Consider the following 13,582-nt stretch of genomic DNA (forward strand, 5'->3'; position numbering starts at 1 on the left):
GCATTTCCCGTAGTAAGTGTACAATACTTTAATAAAAAATTCATTTTTGCAGTCTAAAGTGTACCAGTCTCGATTAGCCCTTCTGGATCAGCGACAAGATCCTCTACTAATCTGGAAGGTCGGGTCGCAGTCAGACAATAATGAATTATCGTCTGATTGAGTCAGGGACCCGACCTTTCGGATTAGCAGAGGATCTTGTCGCTGATCCAGAAGGGCCGATCGTGACAGATACATTTTAAGACTCAGGAAAATGCATTATGATCAGGAACCTCTCAATAAGCTTTTTGTTAACAAGCACCCGGGCAGCACACAGTGCTCTCGAGTAGCCCGATATGTCAGTGAGTACTATACTTAATAGAGTATTCACACTCATCTCTAATAGACATGCTATGTCCTCCAAAGTCCTTGTAAATAAAAGGAAACTCAGACTATTCAAAGAGCTATCAAAACCAGACACCCCTTAAAATACTATTTCCACTAGAGAAAAGTCCCTGCAATTGTTAAGATGCAGGAAACTTCACCCATAACAGTTGGCGCATTGTATTGGTGACGTTGGTCACATCACTTTATTTTGTAATGCACATAGGTTTTAATGATGCCCACCTGCGGGTAAAAGGGAGGGAGACTAGGGATTTACCTTTTGGGGCCTGCTCTCGGCTGAGTTCCGCTTGTTTGTTGATCCTATTTTGCTCTGGTTCACGAGAGTCGGGACTTTCCAGTTCATCGTCTGTCTCATCATCACTATATGGAACCTCATCATCATTTGGCATCTGCGAGTCTTCATCAAATGTTGTATCGTAATCTGTATCCATAATTTCTGTGGTATCTGAAAATATCAAAAACATTCATTTAGTTTTCAATTGCATTGGTTCTCCTCCTATTTTAGTTCTAGTCTCAAATCTTTACATAGATGGCATTGCTATCCCTTCGTTCTAATGACTGAAGAGGTCCCCAGGCCAAGTTCCACCAACGGAAAAGCCCCGGCATGTGCAGTTTCTTAAAGGAATTGCTAGCCCACTTATAAAAACCTTATATGTTTTTAAACAACTCCCCCCATGTGACCTGTCATATATTTGTAAATAAGTTAATTTACAAAAAAAAAAAAATCTTGACTACTTTTCCTGGAATCTGCTGTCCACTGCTTGCTGTTAGGTGAAACCTGTCTCTAGTAACAGACACAGCAAGACAGAGAGCAGGAAGTGGGCATAGTATGTGCAGGACCTGGGTTATATATTTTCATCCTTAGCCAGTGTGCATGCTGAGGATGCTCCACACTGTGCCTGAAAAGTAAATCATGCTTCCATTTCTACCCATAAAGCTCAGGGCATCTGTATGTTGTGGTTCTAGTGCTGTATGTGTCCACAATGCTGCATTGCGATATTCCCTCCTTTTAGTTGCAGGCTTGTTATCATCAACAGCTTCAGTTCGGTGCCTAAAGTAACCCATTCTTTGCTGTGCTGCTATTACTGTCATTTATTCACACATAGCACCTTGCAAAAACAGTGCATCAGTAATCCTTTCTCCACCCCACGCCAGCTATAGTAGTGTAGTGTGCAAACTGTCAGCCTTGCACACTGCCACATTGTTAATGTAACAAAACCAGACACGTTTTAAAAAATATTTTTTGAAATGAAGTCTGACGGAATCTTAAAATCCGGTGGAGGCAGAGGGAGGGTTGTGTTTGTGTGTGTGTGTGTAGGGGGGGTAACAACATAAGAGGATCTATACTTACTTGTCCCTGTGCCTCTGCAGCATAACCTGTTCACCCACCCCTGCCGGCCTCTTGCAGCTGCCCCAACATCATGTCTCAGCTTGGAAATGTCCACTTAGCCAGGCTGAGTACTTTCCACTGGGACAAGATGACGCAGGAAGCTGGAAGAAACTGGAGCCTGGCCGCGGTCAGGGAACTGGTGACATTGTGCTGCAGGGACTTGGGTAAGTATAGAATCTTTATTATGTTTCCCCACCCCCTTACTGGCCCTGGATTTTTAGATTTAGGCAGAGTTTCCCTTTAAGGGCAGATTGACTAATCAGGTTTAGGGGGTTGTCTGAAAAGAGGCCAACAATAATGTCAATGACGAACAGATCCATAAGATGTACAAACTATAGATGGCCTTTTATTGGAAAACGTTTGAAAAAAAATTTTCATTTCCGCAAATATTTCAATGAAAAGGAGGAACCCAGGTCAAGCGGAACAATAGGCGAAAACATGTTCATTAGCCATTGTTCAAAAAAACTATTCAGAAGATGAATAGAGCGGGGCCTTAAGTAAATAATTTAGCAGATTAAATATTAAACTTCAGAGTCTTATAATCCATTGTGCGGGTCACTTCAAACCGGCAATCAGGGGAACACTTTGTAAAGGCCACCAGAGCAAAATGAAAAAATAATAGGAGCTCGGGGGTGACACAATGGTCCGTAGACAAAGGCCTTCATCCCGGAGCGTTCAGAGCCACAACAAAAAACTAAAAACTAAAATAAAAAGGCCTATTCAGGAGAACGAGAGCCGTCAAAGCCCCAATGACATTTCCATCCTTAAAGACGTGTAATTCAAGTCCCGCTCCTCACAATGGAGATTACATCGTATTCTAAGCAACAATCGAGCGCGATCACAATTCCCCATGGATCAAGTTCCAACCTGAAATCTCAGTACCTGACACGTAGCAGCTTTAAAATGGAGGAAAAAAATAAAAACATAAAAAACAACTTTCGGGAATACAATGGCTGGCAAGACATCACATGGCCTTTGGACACAATGAGCGTGTCACACGATCATCACTCATCCTTGGGTGACTCTTCTAATGTTAGATACCTGTATATTCCTTCTTAGGGAGGTTGGGCTTTTATAATTACATACCATAGATCATGTTAAGAGGATCGCAGATTACAGAATTTTGTTGGCAGATCCTCTTTATTGTAATTGGCGCTGCCAACCATCTACTTAAGATTAGGCCAGAGGAGGAGAGCAAATGCTGCATTTATGATTGTTGCAATAAAACTTCTTCTCTTCTATGATGCAGAGGTCCTGGCACACAGTTAGGGCTGACTGCCGTTTTTCACATAAGGGCCTTGACAGAGCGCCAAACGTCCGAATGCAAAACTATTGTGCAGAGAACCCAGTGAGATAATAAAAGCAGTTTTATTGCACCACGGTGCCACATTTACTCTTCTTTTACTATCTGTAGGGCACCACAGTGACCACACTTGGCTGTTTTTTTTAAACTAAATTTTATTGGCACAGTACAGTAGGAACAGTACAAAGCCATAAGTCGAATGTCCGAGGTTCGGGTCTACATTCCAGATGCAGCTCTACGCTGGCTGTGTTTCTATCAATGGACTCTGTGCTAATGAACATTTGGTCACAGACACAATCAGTCGGTTACAAATACCAAAAAAGAAAGAACGGCATAACCATAACAACCAAAAACAAGCAACAAAAGTGCCAAGGAGAACCCTCTACCGTACCGTGTCTGGTAATTTTAAGTGGTCCCAGCGTACCTTTCAAGTATTCTTTACAAAACCATTTGATACACCTAAAAGGTCCCATGAGGTGCCGGATCTATTCTATGATGAATGTACTAACAATAAAAGGCCGCCATTTTGTAAAAGAAACTTTTTGTGGACTGTTCCTTATTATGTAGCGTACTTATTTTGTCCAAGTGTATCCCCAATTTCTTGCATCGCCGGAACACAATTGACTGTCAAAAGAAAAAGTACCTAGTGCTACTTGATCTAGAGATAAGCAAAGTTTTCTAAAGTTCCTTTTGGTAGGATCACCAAACGTGGACTTAAAGTTTGGGGTTGCCAAAACCAAACCTCAAGTGAACTGCACTAAAACAGCTAACCCATTGCAGGCATTTAGCTGTTTTAGAGCGGTTTACAAAGTTTGCTTATCTATACTTCCCTTACTGTTCCCCCAGTGTCCTCCTTCCCTAGTGTCTACTGAAGTAGGCAAAATCCTGTCCAGCTAATCACTGGCTGGTGCACTGTCCTGTCTCAGTCATTGGTTGGCTGAGAGAGCTGTCATTCTAGTCTCAGGAGCAAAACAATACAGCAGCGGGGCCAATGATTGGCTGAGTGGGCTGGAGGCGGCTGGTGACACTGGAGAGCCAGAGCAGGACACCGCAGAGCAGACAGGTGAGCATACTTTTTTTTTTGTGTCAACCATCAAATATCACTGGACTATCCGAAAGAATAAAAGTGTTTGTTTTTTGTTTATTTTTTTAGACACAACCTGCTCCGAAATTTGTCTTAAGTAGGTTGATTTTGCCAGGGAAAGCCTCAACCAGCAAGGAATTTCCTAGGTTGAGGGTCCATATAACATAACATGGCAGGTATTCAGTGTTCAGATTACTGGTGACCATGATTACAAAGATGGGATGAGTAAGTGAACCCACTCATATAGACCGGTTCTGTGACGAGCCCTATAGAGAAAGATCCAGAGCAGAAGTTGTCTACATGACACATCCCTCTAAAAAAATAAATGTTATTCACTTGGAGATTTACTGTATTTCACATCATTGTTCTCATTTCCGTACAGAGCGTTACTAGATCAGAATAGAACATGTCTTATTCCATGTCATGTATGATATATTGATAGTAGTACTAACCCAACTGGTTCTAGAACAAATCACATGATGTCTGCCCAAGAAAGAAATCCACATCACAAGACGCACATTATGAATGGGTATCTATCTCTGTACAAAGTACCATGCCTAGCTTTGGAAAATCCACTAACTATATATATATATATATATATATATATATATATATATATATATATATATAAAAGTACAAGACAAAGGTGACCCACAACTACTAAGAGATATGTATCTAGTATATCATAGCAATCAGGATGTATGTGGAGTAAAATACAGGATGTAACTCAGAATCAGTACAGGATAAGTAATGTAAATGTATGTACACAGTGACCCCACCAGCAGAACAGTGAGTGCAGTGGACACTCCTTTGTAGCCTATCACTTTTCTTCTTTTTCTTAGCAGAAATTCCTTTCCACCACTCACAGGGTTTCTTACATATCCCTGTAGGAAGTAGTCACTTGGTGGGAGGAGGTGTAGCTTCAGTTCTACTCAGATTCTCATGGGAGAAGGACACACAGGGCAGACGTCCCTGTTGTAGCCAGTGTGTTCAGTTGAGTGCGTTAGTGAGTGCAGTCTACATGTGTATGCAGAAGCAACCAGAGTTACTCAGTTCTTCTAGTCTATCTACTATACTAGTGCTAGACACTACAAGAGGTAGAAAAGTTGGGGATAACCCTAACTCACGCAAAGAACCACTTTACAAAGTGCAGGGCAGTATCCTACAACACAAGGGGAATTAGTCTGGATAGAACAAAGCTACCAGAAGGTCTACGTATTCTATCTCACAGTGCAAGTAAAATCGGGAGGGCTCAGACACTTAGCTTCACCCAGGTAACCAAGGCTGGGGCTTGTATGTGCCTATTAGGAGGAGTACCTCGACACTGTAGGGCAGAAGGTGGTCAGACTATAGTCAAAACACGGGTACAAGTATCTCTCTTTCTCAAGTATCTCTCCAAAGTTGGGGCAGAGCACAGTACTACTTTGGGTTGGAACTCCCTTGACAAACTCCTCTCCTCTACGCTGCTTCACTGTAGTCTAAGCTCTTCAAGTACTGCTACAACTACCTCTATTTTATTCTACTTCCTTAAGCATCTCCGCAGCACAAACCAAGTTAAGCACTAAAGTCTGTATAAAGATTATCGATTTGCTGCTGAAGTGTTTGCATCCCCAAGTGACTGCACAGTAAAGCTGTTCTATTTTTTCCATCACTGGGACTCAGTCATCCTTACCTCCGCCCCAGCACCTAGACACACTAGCCATACACATTGGGCCATTCTTCCCCTTCTGTGGGTGGTGGTACCAATAGTACGGGTGGGTCAATTGCAACTCAGGACTATCGTGATAAGAACCCAAGGGACCCATCACAGCCCGGCAGGCCATTTGGGGAACAGTACAAACTGGCCATATACAAAGCAGGTACCAACATCACACCCGTGTGCTAGACTTGCACTGGCGTCACAACATTTACCATCACTGGCCGTGTACTACAAAAAGAAACGAGCAACACCACAGATGTAACATCTATTAACAGGCATTAAGAACACATTATCAATGGATGACATTCAGTAGGGAGTGTGCTCCGTCCTATTAGACATAGTTTCCATGTAGCAGCTTGTATATTAAATGACACCAGAAAGCATCAACAAAATGACTCAAAGAGGAATGACTACATCACAAAGAAGCTTAAAAAACAAAATAAGATTGGCACCCCGTTTTGTTAATTTTTTTTTTTCCCCCCAATGCTGGGTTCACACAAAATTTTTGCAGCCTCTTTACTTTTATCTGTTTTATGAAAAAAAAAAAAATGGATGCATGTGTGCATCTGTTTTGATTAGTTTTTTCATTGACTTTCATTTAAAAAAAAAAAAAAAAAAAGACGGATCAATACTCATCCTTTTTTAGGGTACACAAAAACGTGGTTGACCATATTTTTGTGACAAACGTATTCCATATACAACTACCTTTCCTGACCCTCCACACATCTGCACCCCTGGTTTGGCCAAGCAGGCATATGGGGAGATGGAAGAAAGCCTCTGCTAGACTACTTTGGTGGTGGATTTTCTCCCCAAGAATAAAAAGATTGGGCAGTTGAATCCAACATGCCTGATCCTCCCCCCCAATCAGGGAACACACCTATATATATTTTTTATTACAGTGGTACCTTGGTTTAAGAGTAACTAAGTTTAAGAGCGTTTTGGTTTAAGAGCTCACAGTTTTTTTAAAATTGTCACTTGGTTTAAGAGCATTGCTTTGGTTTAAGAGCTCCCTGTACTGGGTGGGAGGACGAGTGGAGGAGGGGCATGGTCTGCATAGCGGGGTCTACAGCACTGTACTCTGACCCAGGCAGTCTCCCCCAACTTCCAAATCTTAGCAGATCCACTTCAGGCTGAGGCTTACATCAGGGGACAGGACTGTGGCGGTAATCTCTACATAGCTGTAACCCCTCTCTCCCTGCAGTCTGTGACAGTCCTGATTGGTCCATGATGAACACACACTCCTCCCCCATTGCTGTCATGTGACAGCAGCCCTGCTTCTCTATTCTAGCCTGTTGTACTACAGTACTGCATTATGGGAATCTGCAGTTCCATGCTGTATCTACACACTGCTGCTGTTTTTCAGGTTTATGCCCTTACTATACATTATACACCACATGCTGATTGCTATATTGTACAGTAACTTTATACTATGACATATTCAGCTGTTTCTGAATGTTTGTTTTATTTATTTTACATCTTATTTAGAATATAAAATCATTATTTTTGGGGCGTGGAACCAATTGTCTGCATATCAATGATTTCTTATGGGAAAATTTGCTTTGGTTTAAGAGTGGATTTGGATTACAAGCGCGGTCCCGGAACGAATTATGCTCGTACTCCAATGCACCACTGTATATATATCTATCAGATGGCCAGCGCATACCTAATGTGTCTAACCAGCCTACGCCTCCCACCAATGGGGTCCCCAAATATAGTCAACGCAATAGTTAACAATTTTTATTTTTTCCTTTATTTTTAGAGGGAACTTCTCGATACGAAAGTCGTGACACATGGGTGAACCAGGACATCAATGATTTATCAATGCCAGTGGATGAATTATTGACTAGCGCAGGTGAGCCCAGAGGGTAACACGTTGTTACAAGGATCTAATAAAACATTCACACAGGCAGCGAGAGATACGGTAAATATTTTACGATCATATATACACCGCAGCAAACCACTGCCGGCCGTCACATTACTCCATCGTTCTGCTTGTCTCCCTTCACCGATAAGGCTTGAAGGCGGCTTTAAGAAATTTCATTTAGATTAAAAGAGAGGGAAAAAGTTTTGCGGCTTGTGGCTAAAGCCCAAATAACTGGGACCTGACGGACACCATCAGCTCCAGGTCGGGGTGGGGCATGACTTCTGGCCTTGTATGAATGTGTCCTGCTCCATCCCCTCTGACACTATCATTATTTCTTACCGTGTTACTTTAACCGCTTGAAAGGGAATATCCAGGACTGGAAAAACATGCCTGCTTTCTTTCACAGTTTGGGTGTGGCACTGCAGCTCCGCTCCATTGAAGTGAATAGGAACAAAATTGTAATACCACACACACAAAACAAAGAAGCTATGGTTTTCTAATCCTGGATATGCCCTTTAAAGGGGTTATCCAGCGCTACAAAAACATGGCCACTTTCCCCCTACTGTTGTCTCCAGTTTGGGTGGGGTTTTGAAACTCAGTTCCATTGAAGTAAATGGAGCCTAATTGCAAACTGCACCTGAACTGGAGACAAGAGTAGGGGAAAAGTGGCCATGTTTTTGTAGCGCTGGATAACCCCTTTAAGGAAGTCAATTTTCATTTTGTAGTTTTCTTTTCAGTTTTTTGGGTAAACCAAAAAAAAAAAAAAAAAAACCTATACATTTTGTTCCTTTTTTTCAGTCAATGGAAAAAACACAAATGCACCTTTTTTTTAATCATTTTTCCACCGTTAACACAGTGTGAACCCTGCCTAAGGGTTCTATTAAACGGCCCGTTTTTTTTACATTACCTGTCCACGTTTCCGGTCTCCTCCTGCGCTCTACTTCCTCCCCGGTCCCACGTGCTGCAGCTTCAGAGCAGCCCATCAGAGCTGATAGGCCGCTAAGCCAATAACTGCTGAGCAGCCTGTCAGATGAGACAAGCCATTTTGAAACTGCAGTGGGCAGGACCAGGGAGGAAGTATGAAGTGCGCAGCCGGAAATGTGGACAGGTAATAAATTGTTTGTTTAATCGTTAGCCGCCAGCTGCGCATTGCTGTTTCACGTAGCTGTTACACGTATCGATGCACGCCCAATCATTTTATGTCAGGGCCCAAAGAAACGATCAGTTGATCATCATTTTATCGGCTGATCATTGTCTCTATTACACAGAGCGATAATTGGCCCAATCAGGCCAATTCGGATGATTATCACTCCGTGTAATAGGGCTCTAAGCCGTAAGTCTTTGCCATTGACAGAGCAGGGTTTGTTTTTTGCAGGACCAACAACTTCACTTAACTGTGAAAAACAAAAAAACTCTGTAGTCTTTTAATTCATACCATTTTGGGGTAGATGTGTAGAGGTCTGCTGCTATTTGTAACAGATACCAGTTACTATAGACCGACATCAGCGATCTTGTTGATGCCAGTCATTTAACCCCCTAAATGCCACAGTCAAAAGCAATTGAGACATTTACTGTAGGTGGTTGTTTCTTCTCCTTGTCAGACCAAGAGTTAAAAAAAAAGAAAAACACACAACTCAATATTTTTGCCTATTTTGTGTCTAAAAGTGGCGGTTTCAAAATGAGGCAAAATAATTTCTCTAATTTAGCAGTTGTCTTGGCTCGTCTTTTTGTAACATGGAACCAAATGATTGAGAACAAAAAAAAAAAAAAAAAAAACTTAGATGAGAGAACACAATACATCAGATGTGGAAGCCGCCACATTCCAAAAAGGTTTAGTACATACCACTAGCACTGCTGCTTGCAGATACTGAGCCTTCCCTGATGTCTATATATTATATGTTACCATTAGAATAGACATTACACTGGGGGAAGCTGTCTGTGTCACTAGTACTGCAGACTCCCCTGATGTCTATATAATACATGTTACCATTAGAATAGACATTACACCGGGGGAAGCTGTCTGTGTCACTAGTACTGCAGCCTCCCTAATGTCTATATATCACCTGTTAATTTTAGAATAGACATTACACTGGGAGAGCTGTCTGTATCACTAGTACGGAAGCCTCCCCTGAAGTCTATGTTGACAATTGGCAGCGCTATTGATACAGACAGCTTCTCCAAGTCTAACATCTGGTCTGATGGTAATATGTATTATAGAGACATCAATGTTCCTGACACAGCCATTGGTGGCAGACGAAGTGCCTTGTCGCCCTGCTACCAATGATTTTTTTTAATATAACTTTATTAACAATTATTTGCTGAAATATAGCCTATGCCATAGACACGAATCATGGTACATATGGGCCTGGGCTGTATAAATTGGAGAAACTCAAAGTTACTTTATCTGTTGGATTATTGGGGGAAACTTATCAAGGGCCTTGTGCCTATTTTTAGGGGAATAATTAAATTTTTCACCCATTTTTGGTCCAAGTTCTATTTAAGAACCAGTAGTCGACAAGGCAAATATTTTTTGCCTGGGTGATCACTAGATCGTCCGGGCAGCCCATAGCAGATAGCAGCCGCCGCTCCTATTCCACGGAGCGACAGCAGCAGATCGCTGCTATCACAATTGTTTGTCTTTCAACATGTTGAAAGACAAAACAGCAATGATCAACCGACATCGTTCATGTGGCTGATCGTTGTCTTCTATTACACAAGACGATTATCGTCAGAATACAGCCGATAATCGTTTTGTGTAATAGGGCCTTTAGAGAGCAGATACACTGTAGAAATAGACAACACCTATATAGTACTATGTGTCCAAAATAACAATTATTAATAAAACTTTATTAGATCCGTCACAAAAGAAACAACATAAAATCCAGACCTAGGAGGTGGGAGATCCCACTACTGGGACAAAAGTAACTTATAGTCATCTAAAGTGCATGTGCATATTTGTAGACCTCATAACCAACTCATTCAGCATAAATGCATATACAAAATAAAGTGCGAGTGCTGTGCTATAATGCTCCAGTACGCTGAACAGAGATATAATACAGGGTATAATCATAGTGTTACCAATGGTATACAGGGTCCCAGTCCGCTGGCCTCCCACCTCACTGCAACGCCGTTTCGCACCGCTTTCTCTTTTTTTTTTTTTTTTGTGATGGATCTAATAAAGTTTTAATAATTTTTAACCTTGAGTGATTCATGATTGTTATTTGGGACACATAGTACTGTATAGGTGTTGTCTAGCATTGAGTTGGGTACTGAGTGTCATTTTTCAAATTTAACCCCTTCACGTCAGTAATACGTACATATACATTCCTACTGCACATACCCCGTGCAGTAGGAATGTATAAATAGGTTCCTGACTTCAGGGGGTTTGATATGTGCAGGACCACTGCAGTGAGAGCGGTCTTGCACACCTCAGTGTCCCGGGAGCCGAGGGTAATGACAGGCAGTTGCGATCCCGCAGCTGCTTGCCATTAACCCCTAAACGCTGCGATCTATAGTGATTGAGGTGTTTAAGGTGCTCAGTGACAGGACAAGCTCCTGTCACTGAGTGAGCGGGGTCAGAATTTCAACAAAAGCAGCCAAATACTGTTAATTCAGGCTAAAGTATATTGGTACTGCTATATTATCATCATTTTAGTATGAATCCCCTTAAGCTGTAGATTTATCACACTGTATGCAAATGTTTCTCAGTTTACATCATTTCCATGCCGCAATTTACTTTTCCTCCGGCACAATGATGCATTTGACTACAAGGTTTTCTTCTTACTTTTAAGCAACAAAAAGTAACTGGGCAAATAAAGCACAATGCAAGAGAACCGGCACGCTTCAGATTAGAGGCCCATGGAACGGATCCATATAGCATCATGTATAGGAGCCACATACAGGACCTAAAAGCTGTCAAGACTAGAGATGAGCGAACCTGGAGCATGCTCGAGTCCATCCAAACCCGAACTTTCGGCATTTGATTAGCGGTGGCTGCTGAAGTTGGATAAAGCCCTAAGGCTATGTGGAAAACATGGATTTAGTCATTGGCTGTATCCATGTTTTCCAGACAACCTTAGAGCTTTATCCAAGTTCAGCAGCCCCCGCTAATCAAATGCCGATCGTTCGGGTTCGGATCGACTCAAACCCGAACCCGGTTCGCTCATCTCTAGTCAAGACTTGTCTGTTCTAGTAAACACCCTTATCCCACGGGGATTACAAGTATGGAACTTGGGTGGTAATTTCAAGTGGAGTCCACACGGTGGTCTCCGCTTGAAGTTCTGCCTGTCCCATCAGTCGTCAATTCTTTGGGCGGATGGTGGATTGAACTTCAAAATATCATCGATCCAATAAGAAAAGTGGAGACCACCGTGCGGACTCCAGTTGAAATTTCCACCCAAATTCCATAGTGTGCACATACCCCAACCATGCTGGACACTTTTGTGGCCAGCCCGAACTTTCAAGGTTAGGCTGGGTTCACATTGCGTTTTTGCAATCTGTTTTTTCCATCCTTTTTTTGCAAAAAACGGATGGAAAAAATGGATGCATTTTTGTGCATCCGTTTTGATCCATTTTTCTGTTGACTTCCATTGTAAAAAAAAAACGGATCAAAATGGATTTGTTTTTTTTTACGGACACAAAAACGTAGCTGACACTACTTTTGTGTCCGTTTTTTTTTTACAATGGAAGTCAATGGAAAAATGGATCAAAACAGATGCACATAAATGCATCCGTTTTTTTCATCCGTTATTTGCAAAAAATGGATTGCAAAAACGTAGTGTGAACCAAGTCTTACTAAATGTACCCTCTTTTTTTCTTAATTCTAAACATATGGTATAATTCCATCGAAAAACACTGCCATAGTATTCAGCAATCCATTTGCTAGAATTGCTAAGAAACTTCGCCCCCTCACAAAACGGCTCCATTCATTGTACAGAGGTGAATTTTCTGTGAACTTCCCTGCCTCTTGTGTTAGTTTTGGTGTGTTCATCATGTCAGAGGAACGATCTCTGCATCTTCCATACTTGCTGGCACATGTTGGTTCACGTCCGGGAGCCTCTGCATAGCTATGCGGAAACATAAAGCACTAATACTTGGCACTGGGTATACTGAGAGCATTAGCATACAGCAGAGCTGGGTGTGCGCAGCCGGTATAGCAGCACACAATGACCCTGCCCGCCTTTGTATCGCCAGGTATCACAGATCGGGTTATGGTGCCTCCATCCTATGATATAGGACTGTTTAGAGGAGACTTCATGTACTGTAATCATGAGAAGACCTGGAAAGTAATCTTTACGGCATTACAGTAAAGTGTGACACCAGTAGACAGACAGATTACATACCAATATGGTCGAACAAACCTATAGAGGTGAATGGGCTATAGATCTGTAGGTCTCTGATCTCAGAGTATTGTTTTCCTTTATCAAAGACCTCCATCATACAGCACCAAATGACGACACATAGGGGAAGATTTGGACTATGTAGCCCACCATACAAAGTGTATACAGAAGCGGGGATTCCTGCATATGGCCGGACCCAAGTGCTGTAACAAACCACTTAACTTACATATTAATTAAAGGGGTTGACCACTTTATAGTAAAATTTCTCAGTATACAGTATTAGTAAGTGTACTCACTGTATATACAGACAGCAGCTCCCTGTGTACCTCATAGAGCTAATATCAGACTCTCCTCCTCTAGGCTGGGCTTCCCTTCTCTGTGGAGAGTCTGTCCATAAGATGGCTGACATGGAGGAGCATGTGACCATGCCCCACCCCCAGTGTCCACCATAGACATATACAGGCTCAGTGGTGGACACTGGGGGGCGGGGCCTAGTCACATGCTCCTCCATGTCAGCCATCT

General features: G+C 42.1%; 1 protein-coding gene and 1 long non-coding RNA gene across 4 annotated transcripts in view; one reads left to right on the top strand and one right to left on the bottom strand.

The window, feature by feature from the left end:
• The window catches only part of LOC138786290 (uncharacterized), a 75,217-nt gene that overhangs the window by 30,280 nt on the left and 31,355 nt on the right, over window positions 1-13,582 (top strand). For all 3 annotated transcript variants that reach the window (XR_011362213.1, XR_011362211.1, XR_011362212.1), the window contains one exon: window positions 7,617-7,709. This is a non-coding gene — a long non-coding RNA (uncharacterized lncRNA). The remainder of the gene's footprint in view (window positions 1-7,616; window positions 7,710-13,582) is intronic.
• The window catches only part of LOC138786289 (phospholipid-transporting ATPase IC-like), a 46,530-nt gene that overhangs the window by 25,176 nt on the left and 7,772 nt on the right, over window positions 1-13,582 (bottom strand). Inside the window, exon 2 of the mRNA XM_069963176.1 lies at window positions 638-826. Within this exon, the coding sequence (XP_069819277.1) occupies window positions 638-812 (175 nt within the window). The 5' untranslated portion in view covers window positions 813-826. The remainder of the gene's footprint in view (window positions 1-637; window positions 827-13,582) is intronic.

Source organism: Dendropsophus ebraccatus, chromosome 3, assembly GCF_027789765.1.
Source record: "Dendropsophus ebraccatus isolate aDenEbr1 chromosome 3, aDenEbr1.pat, whole genome shotgun sequence".
In the NCBI taxonomy this organism is placed as follows: Eukaryota; Metazoa; Chordata; class Amphibia; order Anura; family Hylidae; genus Dendropsophus; species Dendropsophus ebraccatus.